Source organism: Cucumis sativus, chromosome 3 (genome assembly GCF_000004075.3).
Source record: "Cucumis sativus cultivar 9930 chromosome 3, Cucumber_9930_V3, whole genome shotgun sequence".
NCBI lineage: Eukaryota > Viridiplantae > Streptophyta > Magnoliopsida > Cucurbitales > Cucurbitaceae > Cucumis > Cucumis sativus.
The window spans coordinates 27,990,986-28,010,808 of NC_026657.2; the positions used below are offsets into that span (position 1 = coordinate 27,990,986).

At 33.5% G+C, this 19,823-nt stretch overlaps 1 protein-coding gene across 1 annotated transcript; it reads left to right on the forward strand.

Annotated features, from left to right (window-relative positions):
- The first annotated feature begins 1,584 nt into the window (after positions 1-1,584).
- LOC101211370 lies at positions 1,585-7,079 on the forward strand. Its single transcript, XM_004149574.3, has 7 exons — positions 1,585-2,352; positions 2,849-2,898; positions 2,981-3,020; positions 3,569-3,646; positions 5,616-5,732; positions 6,386-6,465; positions 6,660-7,079. The coding sequence occupies exons 1-7, from the start codon at positions 1,633-1,635 to the stop codon at positions 6,766-6,768; spliced, it is 1,194 nt and encodes a 397-aa protein (XP_004149622.3). The 5' UTR covers positions 1,585-1,632; the 3' UTR covers positions 6,769-7,079.
- Positions 7,080-19,823: the final 12,744 nt, after the last annotated feature.

Here is a 19,823-nt window from a genome sequence, read left to right on the forward strand (position 1 = left end):
ATGATTTTGACAAAAATACTTTGTGTAGTTTGAGTTGCACTTATCATACAACAAAAATGTTAAATTATTATTTTCATGCTAGGTATGATGGGACATAGAAGATAATTATACACAAATTATGCCTAATCATTATTCTACATTTAAAGAAATCACAACTTGAAAATGTAAGGAAAAAAAAACTCAACTAGTAACAATAATGAGTAACAAGAGTGAAAGCCAAGAATCAACCTGTGCATACAATAACTCAATTTTGTAATTTCACTTTGTGATGTCCCAAGGAAAGGTTATATGAAAAAAGTGGGCTAAATTTCGTTTGGACTCCATTAAATGGGTCATTAGTACATTTTCTTGAAAATCACTCCATCAACCTATTTTACTTGGTTAATATATGTTTGATACTTGATAGTCTACTCTAAAATTAGACTTTTGGCTTTTAATTTTCAAGGACGTTGCTCCGTATGTGGTGGTGATGACCTTTTGATGGAAATATAAATCTATTGAGTTAGGCTCACATTATAATCTAATTTTAATGTCATGACTCAATTTAAATGTTTTTTCTACTTTCAACTATTTGATGATTCTCCCTTGATCAAGTTTAAAGTTCTAAATTAAATTATTTCATTATCTTCATCTTAATTTCATCTTAACTTTTTTTTTACATAGAATTTCTAATTGTTTTCGGACTCTTTATCTCTGGTAACAATATCAATTTGATTTTTTTGATTTTTACGAGCCCTTAAAATTGAGTATCTACTTAAATTCAAGAAACAAACTAAGAATTTATTAACTTTCACATAGAACAAAAAAAAGTATTATTAACAAACATATATATATATATATATATATATATTGATATCTATATAAGCAAACCATGATGTCTTAAATTTCCATCCAATCCTTCCTAATTTCCAATTATCTTTGCCTTTTAGATTTATCTTTCTTGTTTCACATCTAATATAACTAAATTAGTACATATTATCAATCTTGAATCATTAAATACACTTTGAAAAACCATTATTAAAAAAAAATTTAGTTAAAAAAGTTTTCATTATGAATCTATCAAGTTTTAAAACATTAATCATTTTCAATTTTCTAATTTAAACCAATGATCAAAACTTTACTATTGTTTAAGATATCTCAAAACCCCTTGGATGACTCTTCAAACAAGTTTCACTTTCATAAAAGGTAAAGAAAAACTAAAATTATGTATGTAGGCTTGAAGCATGGAAAGACGTAAATATTGAGAAATTAAGTAATACCTTAATTGGAAAAAAGAAAAACCAAATAAAGTGTTTAAAATAGATATGTTTCCATTAAACTCTCTCTCTCTCTATATATATATACTTATCAACTAACAAAATTTCCATCACAAATGTACACAACAAAGATAAAGCATTAAAATATGTTCAAGTCTTTGTCTTTCCTAAACACAAAATCACAATATACATAAAACTAAAATACAAATTTAAAAAGAAGAGAATTAAAGCAATAATGAAGTACAAAACCCAAAAAGTATATTTGAAATGATGGAAATAAAAATAGGTTGAAATGAAAAAATGAAAGAAAGTAATAAAAAAAAAGAAGAATGGATTCGTTTCAAAGTTCAACGGCCCCCACGGGTCCAAACCCCCAATGCTGTCTGTCAATTCACAGAAATTCAAGTTTTTATTTGGCAAATTTGATATTCAAACAAATCAAACCACAAACTCCCAAATTCCCCGCCACCATGCCCGTCGACTCCCCTCTCATCCCCACCAACACCACCTCCGCCGCCACTTCCGCCCTTACCACCACCACCACCACCACCACCACCACCACACCACCACCACCACCGTCACTCCGATTTCCTTCACTCTAACTACAGCTGCTGCAGCCACCACCACTACCACCGCCGCCGCCACTGCCGCCATTGCTCGTCCGCTTGCGAATCAAGCACCATCCAAACCCATTTCTTCAATTCCTCAAACCCACCATCTCCACTACCCTTCTCAAGCCCTCTACCAGCCTCAGTCCATCCCCGTTCGAACTCCCAACGCCCAATTGCCCAAGCTTCATCAGGATGCGTCTCAGGCAATTCTTTACCCTGTCGCCTCCTCTGGCCGCGGCTTCGTTCCTCGCACCATTCGTCCCCTTCCCGCCGATCAGGCCGTCACCCTGGCTAACCCTGGAGGCTACCCACATCGCCCCGTTGTCACTTTCCCCCATCGCCCGATTGGGTCGCCTCATTTGGACTCCATGAGCCATCCAATGCATATGACTCGACCTCCCAATTTGCAGCAGCAGCTTATTCCCTTTTCTGGGTCTTCCATTTCCGGTTCGATTAAATGTGCCCCCAATTCCTCTGATCCCAAGGTTAGTTGGGTAGTAATTTGATTTACTTCTTGAGGCGTTCGTTTGATGGGTTAAATGAGTTCAGGTTTTCGCTCCTTAGTTACAAGAATTGCAAGATTGATGTCTGACTTTGAGTTGGTTCTTTGGCATTTTACCCAAAAATTTCCATTTCTTTTGCTGAATAGTGACTTGAATTCTTGACCACCTGAGTTAACATTTGAACTTGAGATTGTGTGACCGTTGGATGCTGATAGTTGTAGACTTGTTTCTGTTCTAACTATTGGGATAGTAATTACATGTTATTAGTTTAACCAACATGTGGTTTTTCAATTATGCTTTGTGGAGTTATTGTTTTTTTCAATTGGTCGGTTCTTTCATATCATTTTTTTGAATTCCCAAGTCTCTTTTAACTAATCCTGTTGCCCTTTTATTGAACCCCATGAGTTTGTTATGTCCCCCACGCTCTTCCCTAGATTTTTTTTTTCATAGTTTAAATTGATTTTACCACTCTTTCTAGGCTTTTCCTCCACAAACAATCTGCGAGTCAAACGGGTGTAAAGAAATGAGGTAATGGTTGCTCCTTATTTTACATATATTTCATTCATGATTTTTCTAAACTTGTGACATTGTGTTTTTTGTCTGGGGACAGAGTTAGAGACGACACTCTTTGTGTGGTTAGAGATCGAAAAGTAAGCTCTAAAATTCTGAAGTTTATGCCCTTTTCTTTTCTTTCGAAGATTTCTGGCATGGAAAAGTTCCTAGATCCCTTTCTGTTTGAATGATGATCACTGATTCACTTATGTATGCAATTTTGATATTTGTAAATCTTCCACACCTTGTTTTACGGCAAATTTCAGGTTCTTGAACTTACTTTTTGAGTATGATGTGCAAAATTGTTTGCCCTTCTGTTTATAAAATTGAAAATTGTGACATGTTTGTTCTTCTACTAAGAACCTAGTTATTCATTTCACTCATCAGTAAGGGAATATGTGACTTACAAACAGAGGGATGGATCAAATTGACTGTGATCTAGTGTTTTATGTCTTTTGAATAAATGATGGCGTCTTCTTTATTTTTATTCAATATTCACGTCCTTTATTGCTGAATGATGCCTTTGCATTCTGTGTGATCAGATTTTCAATTCTGTTTAATAAGTACTAGCTTAGGATTAGTACTTTGTTTTTATAAATGTAGCAAATACCATTTTATGGCATACTAATATAGTAACTATTGTTAGGTTCGGATAACTGATGGGGCTTCTCTTTATGCACTTTGTCGATCATGGCTGAGGAATGGTTCTCAAGAAGAAAGCCAGGTCTTTGTCAATTCTGATTTCAACATCTTTCCTTCGGTGGATTTTAACTGCACTTTGGTCCTCTTGTTTTGACACCATACTATTTGTCAGATCCTTATAGGATTAGATTTTTGATCAAGTGTCAGCACTACTGTGGATTGGTCTTTATGCTGTATCTTTCTCATTCATATTTTGTACATATCATTATTGGATTCTTCATCATGATTGATGCAAAATGTGGTTTATTTAAATTCTTTAAGCCTTGTGTTTGGAGTGTAAAAGATTGCTGAGAAACTTTTAAGGGACTTCCCTTGGGGAGTGGAGAAAGGCAAAGGTGCACATTTTGTGCGTTGAGCAATTCTTGGGAAGACTATGTACTTGGGAGGATTGTCTTTACAGAATTTAAGGTCTCATAACAAAGCATTATTGGCAAAATAGTTATGATGTTTTTCACTCGAGTCCTCCCTGTGGTATAGGATTATCGTGAGCATGTTTGATCTCATCCTTTTGATTGGATTTCAGGTGGGGTTAAAGGCATATTCATAAACATGTAGAAAGAAATTTCTATTAAGCTTCGATTCTTTTTTATTTGATTCAGTATGTGGTGGGTGATGGAAATGGTACTCTCTTTTGGGAAGGTAGGTGGTTCTGGGACTGATGTGCAGCATGCTCCCTAACATTTGCCATTTATATGCTACAAAAAATTGTTATGTTCCTGATGTTATCATACGGTCACAAAGCTCAATCACCCATTTGTTCAAGCTCCATTGTCCGAAGTAGATTGTGGATCTCCTTTCTCTATTGGATGATTTTGAATTTAGGAAGGGGAGAAGAGACCTTCAACTATGTAGTCCTAGCGCCTCCAAGGGTTTTTCTTGTGGATCCTTTTTTATTTTGCAGACCCCTCCCTTTCCAAGGGGTGCCTTTTTTTATTTTTGTTTTTTCTTTTATGTCTTTGGAAGATGAAAATCCCAAAAAAGGTGAAGTACATTGTCTGGGAGATTATTCATGTACTTCAGATAGAACATTGAGGAAGTTACCATCTTTGGTTAGGCCTTTCTATTGTATCTTGTGTTGGAGGGTTGAGGAAGATCTAGATCTTTTATTTTGGAATTGTGACTATGCTCAGTCATTTTGAGACCACTTCTTCAGCATGTTTAGCCTTGAGATAGCTTGTCACAAATCTTTTAATGCTATGTTCAGGTGTTTCTCCATCTGCCGTTACAAAGGATAATAGAGTTTTTTGGGGACTGAGAGGGAATCTTTTGATGTACGGTCCCTTCTGAGATCTAACCTCTTCCTTAGAGGCTGATTACGAGTTCCTTTAGTACATGTTTTGCTTGATTGAAGTTCCTTTCTTTTGGGTGCTCCCTTTTGTGCACTTGTTTTTTGTTCTTTCGTATCATAATTTTTTCTCTCAATGAAAGTTAGTCTTTTATTGCCCCCTCCAAAAAAAAAAAAAAAAACATTTTATTACCGGTATAAACCAATAACTTGAATAAATGTAAACTAGGAAACTTTATCTTTGGTTTTGAAAGGCAATTCAATCTTGGTGAGGAGTGTACATCAGCACTGCTTTGGTCTTTTTCCTTATCCTTTCATTAGTTACATGCATGCAAACTTATTCATGAAGTCCCATGTCTATTTTGTCCCCTTACTTTCAATGGTTACTTAAGCTACTCCTGCTTAACTAGTGTGTTTAAATACATTCTTTTCTGCTGGGCAAAGTTTTTTTCTTTATCATATGGTGCATTTCCTTTTTGTGGAGACTTCCCATTCCAATAGAAACTTTAAGTATGTTAAAAATCATTGCTATTACTCTATGCTGTCTACACCCTCCTATTTTCCATTCTTAGAAGGCAATATTAGCTATCAGATATCATCTCCTTTTCCCGCTGTTGCTCTTTGTAATATATTCATCCGAAGGAATGTATGCTTGCTGTTCTATTCTATTTTTGAAATGCTTGCTGATAATTTTTTCTATTGGCAGCCACAATATGGAAGCTTTTTTAGGTCACTTCCGAGACCACTGCCCATCGCTGTGGCTGGTGCTGCTCCATTACAGAAAAAGGAAGTTGTCAAAGAAGAAGTTGACGAGAAAGATAAGGTTGGTTTTTGGTCAGATTATTTAAAATTTGGTTTTGAAATAAAAACAAATTAATGAATAAAAATTACAGTGCCAAATTAGTACAGTTTAGTTTGCACTCATGGATTAAGCTCGGACATCTATAAATGCAAAATTATATTGGTGAGAAGCATGTCCTTTGGATTTGATGCCTTCTTCAAAATTGAAAGGTTTTCTATTGTTGGCAATCATTTAGCTGTATAATTGATTCCAGATCTTCATTATAGATTTATAGATCTGGATATAATGGAGGCAGGGGTTATGACGCAATAAGTTTTTGATAAATTTCAATAGTTCTTTCTTGGATAATGAATTTGATGCAGTGCAAGATATTTACTAGAAGATCCGTACATTTTGTTGAAAGGAGAAAACCCACATCCATTTTGTACCCTTGTCAAGAGGGGGTGGGTGTGCTTGCTTGGTAGCATATATATATGACCTCAATCCCTCGACCTAAATCAAACTTAAATATCACCATTTGTTATGGTTTCTTCTCTGGGTTATTTCTTGTTTGCACTCTTAACCAGTTCTTTAGTTTATGAACAAACTGAATTCTTCTCAGAAGTGTTTTTTGTCCATAAGGTTGTTCTGCAAGAACTATTGGGCATACCTTTACCTGTGTTTCTGCTTTTTAGGATGAGGGATCCATTGAGCACTTGTCAACGCAAGAGTTATTGAAAAGACATGTTAGACGTGCAAAGAAAGTCCGATCACGGTGCGCTTTCTTTTCCCAGTTTAATTTCTATAGTTCTTTCATCTTTGTAATTCAGCAAATCCGATTGACAAGTTTTAACAACCGTTTGGTTAATTGATGTCCTCTTGGTCCCTTAGTCAACTATGATGTTGGTTATCTGTACATTCTAACTTCGGATATAAATTTGTTGCTTTCTGTTTGTACAATTCATCCAGATTGAGAGAAGAACGGTTACAACGCATTGAAAGATACAAAACTAGACTCGCTCTTCTCCTTCCTCCTCCAATTGAGCAGTTGAGGACGGATAACGTTACTGGAAGCTGAGTCCGCATATCAAAATCCTCGCCCTTAAATTTCACTGTGGACTTTTGTCCAAACCGATTTTTTCCCCAACTACAGATGAACTCGAGCTCGAGAAACATTCAACGGAAGCGCCGAGGATTATATGTGATGCACCAGATAGATATATTTGATTAGATATTGGTAATTCTTGTCTTCCTATCAGTTCGTTTTCAACAGTTTGTAATTGTATAATATGCTTGAATCAGGTTAAGGAAAAGAAATGAAGCCATTTACTGTGAGGTTAGAAATGGAAGACATTGAGAAGTAAATCACATATTTTTCCTTTCTTTTCTTGTTTTTGTACCTATCTCCCTTACTTTTTATTGTTATTTGTCTAATAATATATATTAATTATCTACTAATAATTTTTATTCCATCTCAATGATTTGCCTCTTCTAAACAAGTTACATGTTTAGCAAAAATTTAAAAAAACAAAAAGTATTTTTTTAAAATTTTTTTTCAAAAGTTGACTTGATTTTTTAAAACAATTGTAAAAAGTATCAAAACCCTAAGAAGTATAGAGGTCGTAAAACAAGTGTTTATTGAATTAATTTTAAAGGATTAGAACTAAATCCAAATGGCCTACTAAGGAGGGGTTAAATTTTTGTTTTGTATTTTATTCTAAATAGATTTATAAATATCTTAAAATATTAAAAAGATAAGAGATCTATTAGATACAAAATTGAAAGTTAAAAGGTTGATTATATCACATATAAAGTGCACTTTGGTATCCGAGGTTTTGTGAAGTAATGCTTTAACGCTCTCCTCTCCTCCTATGCTTGGAATTGTAATTTAAGAGTGGCACAAAAATTTTCCTTGAAGAGAAAAAAAGTGAATGACTTGTTTTAACAATATATACAAAGCAATAAGAGGATGAATGGGTGTATTGAGATATCTAACACTCTCATTATGTTCCAAAATCAAAAGTGTTGTTGTCTTGATTTTAAAAAAACAACAATATAAGAAAGAGATCTAGAGAGAAGCTCAAATAAAATGTTCAATACAAAGAGACAAAGCTAGAAAAAAACTTTTCAATAAGTTAAGAGATCATATACTTTGCTAAGAAAACAGTAGATTTGGAGCACCACAATGGTGCTAAATTTATAATAATATCTTTGAAAAATATGAAAGGTTTTTAAATGAAAATACATATAAAAATGACAGTAAAGCTGCTACTTTTGAAACTTAGACAACACTTGTGTTCAAAATTACTGCCTTGAAAGACCAAATGAAAGCTTGTGAAACTGCTGAATCAAGCAAAACTCATGGTGTTAAAATTGACAATAAAAGAAAAGCTATGTTGGAGGAAAATTAGACGCAACAGTCTATTTCTATCAGTCCAACAACTGCAGGGTATGATCACAAGCTCCATAAGAGCTCAGTATGGAGGACCGCCACAAACTTCTTTTATGTATTCCAAGTCATATACCTAGAGAATCAATGACCTGCGAATGCCTATTGGGTATCAACCTCTAAAGTTCCAACCATTCGACGGAAAAGGCAATGCAAAGTAGCACATTACTCACTTTGTTGAAACATGTGAGAACGCAGGATCAAGAGGAGACCAACTAGTCAGACAGTTCGTTTGACGTTTGAAGAAAACTGCTTTCAAGTGGTATACTGATTTGAAGCCAAAAGTCATTGACAGCTGGGAACAACTGGAAAAAGAGTTCTTCAACTGCTTCTACAGCACGCATGATGGAGCTTACAAACACGAGAGCCAGCTATTGAACACATAAACCGATGAAGAGCTTTAAGCTTGAATTGCAAAGATAAGCTCACAGAACTGTCTGCATTGGAGATGTGCACCCAGGGCATGCACTAGGAACTTCTCTATATTTTGAAGGGAATAAAACTCGTACATTTGAAGAATTAGCAACTCGCGCCCACAACATGGAGTTGAGCATCGCCAATAAGGGAACTAAATATTTCTTAATTTTTGAAGTAAAAAAGGGAAAGAATGAAAGCAGCGACACTAGAAAGATCACAAATAGTGTCATTAATGAGGCTATGGTTGTTCATGAGTCTCCATTGAAACCTTTCTCCAAAAAGAAAAAACAAAAACTGAAAGAAAACATGATGACAAAGAGAAGCATCGTCCAACTCTTAAAAAAAGGCAGGAAAAAGTTTATCCATTTTCTGACTCTGATGTTGCAGACATGTTAGAGCAGCTGCTAGACAAACAACTTATTCAGCTGCCATAATGCAAACCACTAGAACAAGCAGAAAAATAGATGATCCTAACTACTGTAAGTACCATTGGGTCATTAGTCATTCGTTGGAAAGCGTTTCGTGTTGAAGGAGCTGATTCTAAAGTTGGCTCGTGAAAAGAAGATTGAGCTGGATATGGATGAAGTAGCTCAGATGAATCATGTTGTAGTTAAGATGACTTCAAGTGTTCTGCCATCAATGCTGCCTTATCATCAAAGGAAAAACTTGATTCAGTTTGAAATTTTTGAACCTATACTTGTTCGATTCCAATAAAAGATTGTAACGATGGACTCTCAAAACAAAGAAAATCTTGTTGAAGATGATTGCGAAGGATGGATAGTCGTGACTCGTAAAAAAGGGAGACAACCAAAGTCCATTCAAACAAAGTCGCACTTCCATCAGAAGTATGGAAAAGGAAGCAACTTTCATAAAAAGGAGAAAAGAAATAAGAAGATGTGGAAGCCTAAGCCTATCAAAGGAAAAGACGAGGACTTCTTCCAACCTCGGCGATCGATAACTTTGACATAATTTCTTCTAAGAAGCTTCCTTGATGATTATTCAAACGAAGTATTAGAAGTCACTACATGTCATGCTGTTAGCATAGAAGAAGTCGACAACAATTATGCATCTTCTGAAGAAATCAACAATTCAAATGAAATTAAGCAAAAGACTTTTGTCTTTGATCGTATCAAAGCTTCAACTACTCGATCTTCAGTATTTCAAAGATTGAGCATGTCTACGAAAGCAAAAGAAAATCAATGTCCAACGTCTACTTCCACTCGAACTTTAGCTTTCAAAAGCAAGTATCTTCACATCGAAAAAAGATCGACCTTAAACATTTGCTTTTGATCGTCTAAAGATGTCAAGCGATTGACATGAAAGTTAGATGAAAACTTTGAAGGAAAAACCATTTCATGAAGAAAACAAGGACGATGAGATTCACAATCGTGTCCCATCACGCATGAAGATGAAGTTGTCTATATATACAGAAGGTTTCTTGACAGTGAAGTCAAAAGTTATTATATTCACCAATTCTACAAATAAAGAAAGTGAACAAATCCTTGATGAAAATATGAGCTGCTAAATATACGAAGCTCCTTATCGCAAGAGCTCGATAAATTCAGAGATTCATCATCTTTATCTTCCATGTGTTGCAGCCGATAGGCTTCTCCATCTTCAAGCTTTGTGTGATCTATCATAAAGTTCAAGTCAAGTGTACTTTCATCTTCAATCAAGGTTGGTGTGCTCCATCTCCAAGCTTTAACACTCTTGCTTCAGAAAAGGGAATAAGTTATCATTAGAAAAAAAAAAAGGATTTTGGTGAGTGAAAAAATAAAAAGGTAAGAGGAAAAAAATTATTTAAAGGAAAAAAAAAGAAAGACAGAAAGAAAAGAAAAGAAAAAAAGAAAGACAAAAAAGAGAGAAAGAGAACAAAAAAAAAAAAAAGAAGGAAGAAGGAGAAGGAAAAAAGGAAAGAAGAAGAGGAAGGAAGTAACAGAGAGAGCAGAACTTTGGGAGAAAACCTTACTAACTGTAGTACGTTTCTTTATTTTGGTAAAATTATTTACATCAACCAAACTTGATATTTATAGATGCTAAATAGTAACTAATAACTGTCTAACAGACTAACTAATAACTGTGCAACAAAAAAATAACAATCTAACAACTTAAGTTGGACGATGAATGTCTTTCATTCCCAACTTGGATATAAGCTTGTTCAAGGTAGATGAAGGTAGTGATTTAGTAAACATATCAGCTAGTTGTAGACTAGTTTTGATAAGCAAAACCTTTAGAAACCCTTCAACTATTTTGTCTCGAACAAAGTGACAATCAATTCCTATGTGTTTTGTTCGTTCATAGAATGTCGAATTAGAAGCAATAGAAATGGCTACTTGATTGTCACAAAAGACAGTGGTTGTCATCAAGGTATTTACTTTAAGATCAGTAAGGAGTTGTGTGATCCATACTAGCTCACTGGTGACTGATGCCAAGACTCTATATTCAGCTTTTGCAAAAGACCTCGAGACGGTTGCTTGTTTCTTAGATTTCCAAGAGATTATAGAATCCCCTAAGAAGATATAGAATCCTGTGACTGATCTTCTAGTGTCAAGGCACGATCCTCAATCAACATCAACAAAAGCTTTTAGGTGAAACAAATCAATAAGTTTTATTAAAACACCTTGTCCTGAGAAACCCTTGAGGTACTTCAATAGGTGATGAACATCTAGGTGATGTTTAGTAGGCTTGTGGAAAAATGGGCTTAAGCGGTGGACAATAAAGCAAATATCAGGTCTGGATATTTGTAAGTATATCAGTCTGTCAATCAATCTTCTATAGCAAGTGGCGTCTTCTTTAGTTAGTTGTTCTCCTTCAGATTAGGATCCATAGACGCTACAACTAATTTAGAATCAAGAAAACTAGTATCTTCTAGGATTTGAAGGCAATATTTTATTTGGGAGAGCATAAGTCCTTGTTGAGACCTTGATAACTCTAGACCTAAGAAATATTTTGCTTGCCCTAGGTCCTTTAATTTAAAATGTGTCTTTAGAGTATCTTTGGCTGAGTTGATAGCTGAAGGAGACGGTCCTGTTAGTAATATGTCATCAACATATACTAATAATGCTACAAAGGTGCTTCCACTCCCCTTAGTAATTAAGGAGTAATCAGCCTTGGATTGGATGAAACCATGTGAGGATATTGTTGCTGCAAATTTTAGGAACCATTGCCTTGATGCTTGCTTAAGACCATAAATGGACTTATTTAGTTTGCAAGATAATTTCTCTCATTTTCTTGGTACTTGAGAGGTTTGATAACCCAACGGTAGGGTCATGTGTACTTCTTCAAATAAGTCTCCATTGAAGAAGACATTATTCATATCCATTTGGCTAATGGACCTGTTATAAGATGTAGCAAGAGCTAAGAATTTACAGTGCTTATTTTCGCCACTAGTGAAAAGGTATCTGAAAAATCGATTCCCTCTTATTGGTTATAGCCCTTTGCTACAAGTCTTATCTTGTATCTATCAATGGTACCATCTGGTTTGCACTTTATTTTGTATACCCATTTACTATCAACAATATGATGATCCTTTGGAAGAGATACAATGGTCCATGTGCTGGTTCTTTCCATAGCTTCTATTTCCTCAGCCATAGCTTTTCTCCAAGTCTGATGTTTCACAGCTTGATGATAATATGTAGGTTCATAAATGGGGGTAACATTGAATAGATAGTTCTTATGATGTTGAGAATAGGCATTATAGGAGAGATATTGCTTAAAGGGAAATGAAGTTGAGTTTTGGGAGGTTAGATTACAAGGTAAGAAGGTGGGTGATGTGGCCGAGAGCATTTTCTCGTCATGATGGGAATTGGTGCTTGGTTAGTGTTACCGGTTTCTTTTGAGAACTGACATATGGATCTTGATCATCAACACCGTGGCTATCTTCAAGGGTATCCTCTGTCGTAGATCTTACATCAGTAGTTGGATTGGTGATAGCTTCCTTTTATAGGCAATCAAATAGGGGGCATGGTATGATGAATTGCTCAAGGAAGTCATGAGAGATGAGAATATCTTTTTCTTTGAAAGAATGAAAGGGAAACAATTCTTCAAAGAATAGGACATCCCTAGAGATGAAAAACTTTCTCTTGTCTATGTCATATAATCTGTACCCTTTTATGCCTGGTGGAAACCCCATAAAAACACAAGGTTGTGCTCTAGGATCAAATTTAGATTTGTTTACTGAGGGAGTAGAGGCATAGACAAGACACACGAAGGTCTTGATGATGCTGTAATCTGCTTCTTTCTTGAACAGAGTAGGAAAGGAAGTGTTATTTGATAATAATACCATAAGTGTTCTATTGATCAAGTATGCATCACTTAGAATACATTCTCCCCAGAAGATAAGAGGAGCCTTTGATTGGAACATCAATGCTCTTGCCACGTTAAGAATGTGTTGATACTTTCTTTCCACTACTGAATTTTGCTGAGGAGTGTAGGCCCATGAGAACTGGTGAGTTGTTTTAGTTTTAGCAAAAAAAATCCTTGAAATTCAACTCTGGAGCATTGTCAGATCGAAAGACCTTAATGGCTTTTGAAAATAGAGTTTCAATTATCTTGAAAAATCTAGGAATAACTTATAGAATATCTTATTTCTCAAAAGATATACCCAAGTGTATCTAGATTTATCGTCTACAATGGTGACAAAATATGAATGACCAACATGTGTTACAGTTTTAAAGGGACCCTATATATCACAATGCACAAGATCAAATGTATTTTCAATAATATTATTCAATGTAGGAAAAGAGAGACGTCTTTATTTAGCTAAGGGACAAATATGACAGACTTCTTTACAGTTTAGAAAGCCAGAAATTTCTATCATCTTAGCTAACTCATTTATTCTACTGATAGAGGGATGTCTCATTCGTTTATGCCACATAGAGGCCAAGGCTTTACACATTAGTGTAGTGTGCTGAATGCAATTAACTCTTTCATTCTTCATCCTAAGTAGGTAGAGTCCATTAGTTAATTCAGTCTTCCCAATCATTTTTGAAAGCCACTTGTCCTAAATTAGACAATTAGAATCATAAAATTACATAGCAAATTTGTCATCCTTAAAGAGAGTACTTACTGACAGTGGGTTGTATTTAAGTCAAGGATATAAAGTACATCTTTCCGGACTAGATCATTTGATATGAAAACATCTCCTATATGCTCAACCTTAGTCTTAGTGGGAAAGATAACAAACATATTCTTAGTGCTATAGAGATTTGTAAATATAAACTTGTCGTGGCAAATATGTGAGGAAGCACTAGAGTCAATAATCTATGTTAAGGAATCATTGAGTGAGTTAGATAGGCAAGTATCTGCTATGTGCGTAGTCTCATTTTTTAAATTCTCATCATTTTGAGGTGTGTTGAGATGAGTTTGAAGCGTGCCCAGAAGTTGTGTATATTGATCATTGTTGAGACTAGCAAAGAATGCAGATTGATTGCTTTTAGAAACTTCTGTCCCTTTCTCATATCCATCTTGGACTGTATTGTTCTGCCTTTGATGAACAAAATTATTGCTGTTGGCAAGTCTATGTCCGGGTGGGTAGTCATGTAACTTGTAGCATTCATCAGTAGTGTGTCATTATAGCCACAGTTGGAGCATATAGGTCTTGTGTCTTTCTTCTTAGATTTATCAGAAGAAAATCTTCTTTCAGAGTTAGCCAATAATGTGATGCTCTCAATGGAGGATGAAGATCCAATGGACCTTTGTCTTTCTTCATGAATGATGAGGGAAAAGACTCTATTTATGGGAGGCAAAGGATCAATCAACAGAATTTGGGCTCTAATTTGTAAATAGGATTCATTTAAACCCATGAGAAAGGTAATTACAAATTTAGCATTCAAGAAATCAATCATTTTCTTTGATCATTCACAAGTGAATTCATCCATAGGGAGATATTCCACAAGCTCTTGCCATATGGTGGTAATTTTTGCATAGTATATTTCAATTGATAAACTCCCTTGTGCAGTAGTTACTAAGTCCTTTCGCAACTGGTATATGTGAGGTCCATTGGTCTATTTGTATCTTTCCTTCAATTCATCACACATCTCTTTTACGTTTCTATCATAAACTAAGCTTGTTGTTGTCTCTTTTGTAATAGAGTTGATAATCCAAGAAGCTATCACATCGTTGTTGCATTTCCAAGCGGATAACAGATTACCTTATGAAGGTTTCTTGATTACGTCTGTGATGAACCCAACTTTGTTCTTTCCAAATAAAGCTAGCATCATTGCTCTACTCCATGATGAGTAGTTATTCGATCCTGCCAATGGTGTAGAAACAAGGTTGGTGGTCGAAGTGATGGAATGATGAAGCATGAAGGGATTTAGTTGGGCGTCACAGAAGAGGTAATCGGAACTGAGTGGTTGGAGCTGCTGGATGTCGAATTCTCAAGTGTCATCATCACTATAGACTGCACGAGGGTAAGGACGTTCAGATTTTGTTCTACAATTCTTTTTTGCGGAAATTTTCTTTGATATCATAATAAAAGCAGTAGAACTTTGAGAGAAAACCTTACTAATTGTAGTAAGTTTATTTCTGTACAATTATTTACATCAACCAATCTTGGTATTTATAGATGCTTGATAGTAACTAATAATTGTCTAACAGACTAACTAATAACTAAAATATTATGAATGATATTTAATCATTTTTTAAAAAAATCCAAATCCTTAAAGGAATAGGAATGATATATATATATATATATATATATATATATTTTGATAATAAAGAAAATATAATCCAATTATCTTATCTTATTCTATTAATATTTAGAATAGAAAAGATAATTCAATTATCTTATTTTAAACTATTTCATTTTTTTGGAATAAATCTCGAATTTAATTTTTTTAGATAATCAAGATATTTAAATATTACCTCCAATTTTAAAATTAAAATTTGAGTTCAAAATCCAAGTCATAAATTGCATATATGGTTGATCACAAATTACCATATAATTTACTAAATTAATGATGAAAAGTACAAATAATTAAATTTGTGACTAATTAAAATAATTGACATGTATCTCAAATTAAATTTGAAAACATAAATTGGTCTATTTTGATAATGTCACATGTTTTCATCATAACTATTGAATCAAGCTAACTATTTTGGTTCAATTAAATATTATTTACTTGGGCTAATTTTAATGGGAAATTGTAATGAAGGACTATTTTAGCAATAATAATTAAGGATATAGCAACATTTTTAAAAAAATTGTAAATATAGCAAAACTATCACTGATAGACTGTATCGCTGATAGACTGTATCGCTGATAGACTTCATATGGTATATCAGTGATAGACCAATATTTGTAACATGGTCTATTAGTGATAAACTTATATCATTGATAGAATTTGACAAATTTTGCTATATTTGTAAATTTTTTAAAATTGTGCTACATACTTAATTAATTTAAATTTAATTGCTAAATTTGCAACTATCCCAATTTTAATTGTGCCAAAAAATGAGCTTAATTGAGTCTAAAGACTAGATATGACCCAAATCCACGTGGTTGAGCCCAAGGACCAACCAAGCTCAAGTTCATAAAGTCCACTAGAGAACTTTACAAATAGAAGAGTTCTCCTCATTTGTAAGGGTTGAAAAATTTTTACTCCAAAAGGTTTGGAGAGAATTTTCCAAGAGCTAGAAGAGTCTTTATCTCCTAAAGTCGATTGCTCTTGAAGATTGAAGCTCCTACTAAGATACGAGCTTTCTTTCAAGACTCCAACTTCTACAAGTTTTCTTCCAAGACTACAACTTTCCTCGAAGATTGAAACTCCTTTGAAGATACACACTTTCTTCCAAAACTCCAACTTCAAGAACACCATGTGCTCCGCTTCCTCAAATCAAGCGTTAGCATTCAATCGAGAGAGAATCAGATGGTCAAATTCTAGTGATCAAATCACATCTCATCAAATCAATAAAAATATAACATCAACTCAAGTTCTACTCCACGAATCAAATTTATTCAAAAATTATGTCTAAATTTATTCAAAAATTACGTGCAGACAGTGCCAATTTAAGATTTATAGTATGAACTTGATACATCCAATACAAGAAAAGGAAGGAAAAGATAGATTAATTACATAATTTTCTTAAAAAATCATTCCCTAAACTTTAAATTATTGGTAAATTTATCAAATCAATATAAACATTGTTATTAAATAGATTGAGAAGAAAAATATAATAATAAAATAAAAGAAGAATTTACCAAACATATTACAAAATAGAGGTGCATAATAAAAACGTTGAGAATAATAGATTATTACAAAATTTATTAAAACTCATTCAAGTAAATTATTTAAAGTAAATATGAAATTTTGATTTTTTTTTTTATAAAAATGATTGAGTATATAATGGTTAATAAATCATTAAAATTAAAAACTATAATAATAAAGAGAGAATGAGAGAGAATAAAAAGTGGTAAAATGATGTTTAAAATAATTTTAAAAAAAAAAGAGAATCCACTCAATGACAACAACAAAAAAAAAACAATGGGCTCGTGTAAGATTAGTTTTAGAAATTAGGCCCATGACACACCACTTTTCGATTTGCAAAAGTGACAAAGTTGAAGCCTAGCCCATATTTGAAAAATACAAAATTACAAATCTACCCTCTTGAATTATAAATATTTTCACGCATCATTTGATATGTTGTTGATACACTTGATATACATCATTATTGCTTTGATACACTTGATATGTTGTTGATACATTTGTTAAACTTTGCAAATACACTCAATCAATTAAATACAATGATGCACTAAGCATAATATGTTTGTTGTATTGTCGATACATTTATTACGATTTGTTCACACTTGTTGTGTTTTATTCCTACACTTGATGAGTTTAATACACTGATACACTAAATACACTAGTGATAAACATTTTATACTTCACTGATACACTCGACAAATTTAATACCTTTGATACAAATCATATGTTTGATACCCTTGATGTATTGGTACACTTTCTATGTTTACTGATACACTTGATTGATTAAAATACACTTGATACATTTGAGATTCCGTTGATACACTTAATATACTTCACTAGTACACTTGTTTGTTTGATACAATAAGTGATATCATTCATATACTTAATAATACTAAATTAAATTGTATAAAATTTACAAAAATGAAAATCATGTAGTAAGTATACCAACCAACTAATAAATATAATATAAGTACATCACAACATTGATATACAAAACTAGCACAAAACTAATACATATAACGTGATGCTCTAACAAACCAAGGACAACCATCTTCATTATATCCTAACTCAATAAATCTTGAATTAGATCTCAATGTCTTAAATTCAAAATTAGTCTTGACAATGGAATGACTTCAACAAAATTTCTTTACTACGTACAAAACAAATCATTCTCCTTAGAAGTAAACTCATTCTTAATATTGGTAATATCAACATCCTTAAAAATTGTTAATTCATCTCCCAAAATTAGTCTCAACTATAGAAGAAGAAGTTGAAGAATCAATTAAACATCTAAAATTGTATATATAAAATGAGCAACTAAAGGATATTGAGTAGATTGATCTTTAATTAATGTCAAATACTAAGTCACATCATTATTTTCAATAATCTTAAGAACATGATGCGCACCATTAGTACCTATAGGCAACAAAACAATTACGACAAGCTTAACCATAACTACAATGAACTGCAACAATTTTTAAAAAAATGAAAAATACGTAGTAAGTGTATTAGTCAACTAATACATATAAATATAAGTACATCATATCACTGATATAAAAAACTGATACAAATTTATAAAAAAAACAGAACCAAACATAAATAAATAAAGCAAAGCCCCTTTCGGTAAAAAAAGATGAGGAACAAATAAAAAACAAATAAAAGAGACGAAGAAGAAAAAATCGTAGCCTTAATTTCGGATAGATGATGATCGATCCACAGAGAAAGAAAGAAAAAAGATGATGATCAAAAGTCTTTTACCAATTTCGGACACCAAAATAAAGGAATATTAGGGCTTTAAAAATGAATATAGGAAGAAATACATACCTAGAGAAGAACGGTGGAGAAGAGGTAGAAGAAGACAAGAAGAAGAGATCGTAGCGAAGAAGAGAAACCAAGAACAGTGGAGGAGTGACGGAAAAGACCACGAGGAGGAAGAGAAAAAGTGGAGATTTTGAGAAGGGCATTTTTGAAATAATGGAAAGATTAAAATATAAAACATAAACAAAAATTAGAAAGTTGTTATATTTGCAAAATTAGAAAACTTAGTGCTAATATTGTTAAAAGATATTTGTATTGTGCCACCCAAAAAAAACAACCTATTTTATCTAAATCGTTTTAAACTCACCCATTTTCTCCGATTTAATTTCAAAACCACGTATTTCTCCAAATAACCCTTATTTTTAAGCACCAAACCTACCTTCAAAACAATTCCATCCAAACCACAAATGGACCTTACCAGTCTTGTTGCCTTGAGTGAACCATGGAAGAGATGCCCATTGACGATCATCTACATGTATTGTCATCCTAACTAATAGCCTAAATTGTTGATGGGTTCATTAAGACCCGCTCCAACATATTTATAAGATAAGCTGATATAAACTATAGGCATATTTATCCGCTAGGAAGAAGTGTTGTTGGTTGGGATATGTTTGAACTCTTTAGTTTTCTCTCTTCCAATTATTTTGTTAGTATATTTGTTTTCAGTCTTCAGATAAAGCAGAATGGACAAAATGAAAAAAAAAAAGAAAAATACAAAAGCAATTCGAAGACAAAGGATGAACACTTCAAGGAAACAATCAAACAAAACTTTCCTAGTTTCAAAAGAATAAATCAGAAACAAAATTAAACTCAAAATGGAATATGAAAACAATAAAAAACAATAATCTACAAAATGTTGAAAGCAGAGAAATGATCACTCCAAGAAATCCTAGTTGATGAAAACGAGATCAGTAAAAGGCTGATTAAAAAAAAATGTTAACCAAAGCGCAATCGTGAAGGAGAGAGGGCAAGGACGAACTTCAAGCAAAAATTCAAACACTTACAGTTAGAGAACAGAGAAATCGACTTCAAGAAATCTTCAGTCAACGAAATCGAGACCAATGAAAGACTGATTTTTAAAAAAATGTTAATCGGAGCACAACAATGAATGAGAGAAGACGAGGACAAAGTTCAAGCAAAAATCGAACGTACTTACAATTGAAAACAAAGAAATCGGCCGGCTTCAACAAATCTCTGGTTTGACGAAATTAAAACCAGTAAAATTCTAATATCAAAAAATAA

Bases quoted from the DNA above. Each gene is read 5' to 3' on its own strand.
- LOC101211370 (XM_004149574.3), top strand. From the start codon at position 1,633: ATGCTGTCTGTCAATTCACAGAAATTCAAGTTTTTATTTGGCAAATTT. The intron at 2,353-2,848 runs GTTAGTTGGGTA...CACTCTTTCTAG, and splicing joins CCAATTCCTCTGATCCCAAG to GCTTTTCCTCCACAAACAAT. The intron at 3,021-3,568 runs GTAAGCTCTAAA...AACTATTGTTAG, and splicing joins GTGTGGTTAGAGATCGAAAA to GTTCGGATAACTGATGGGGC.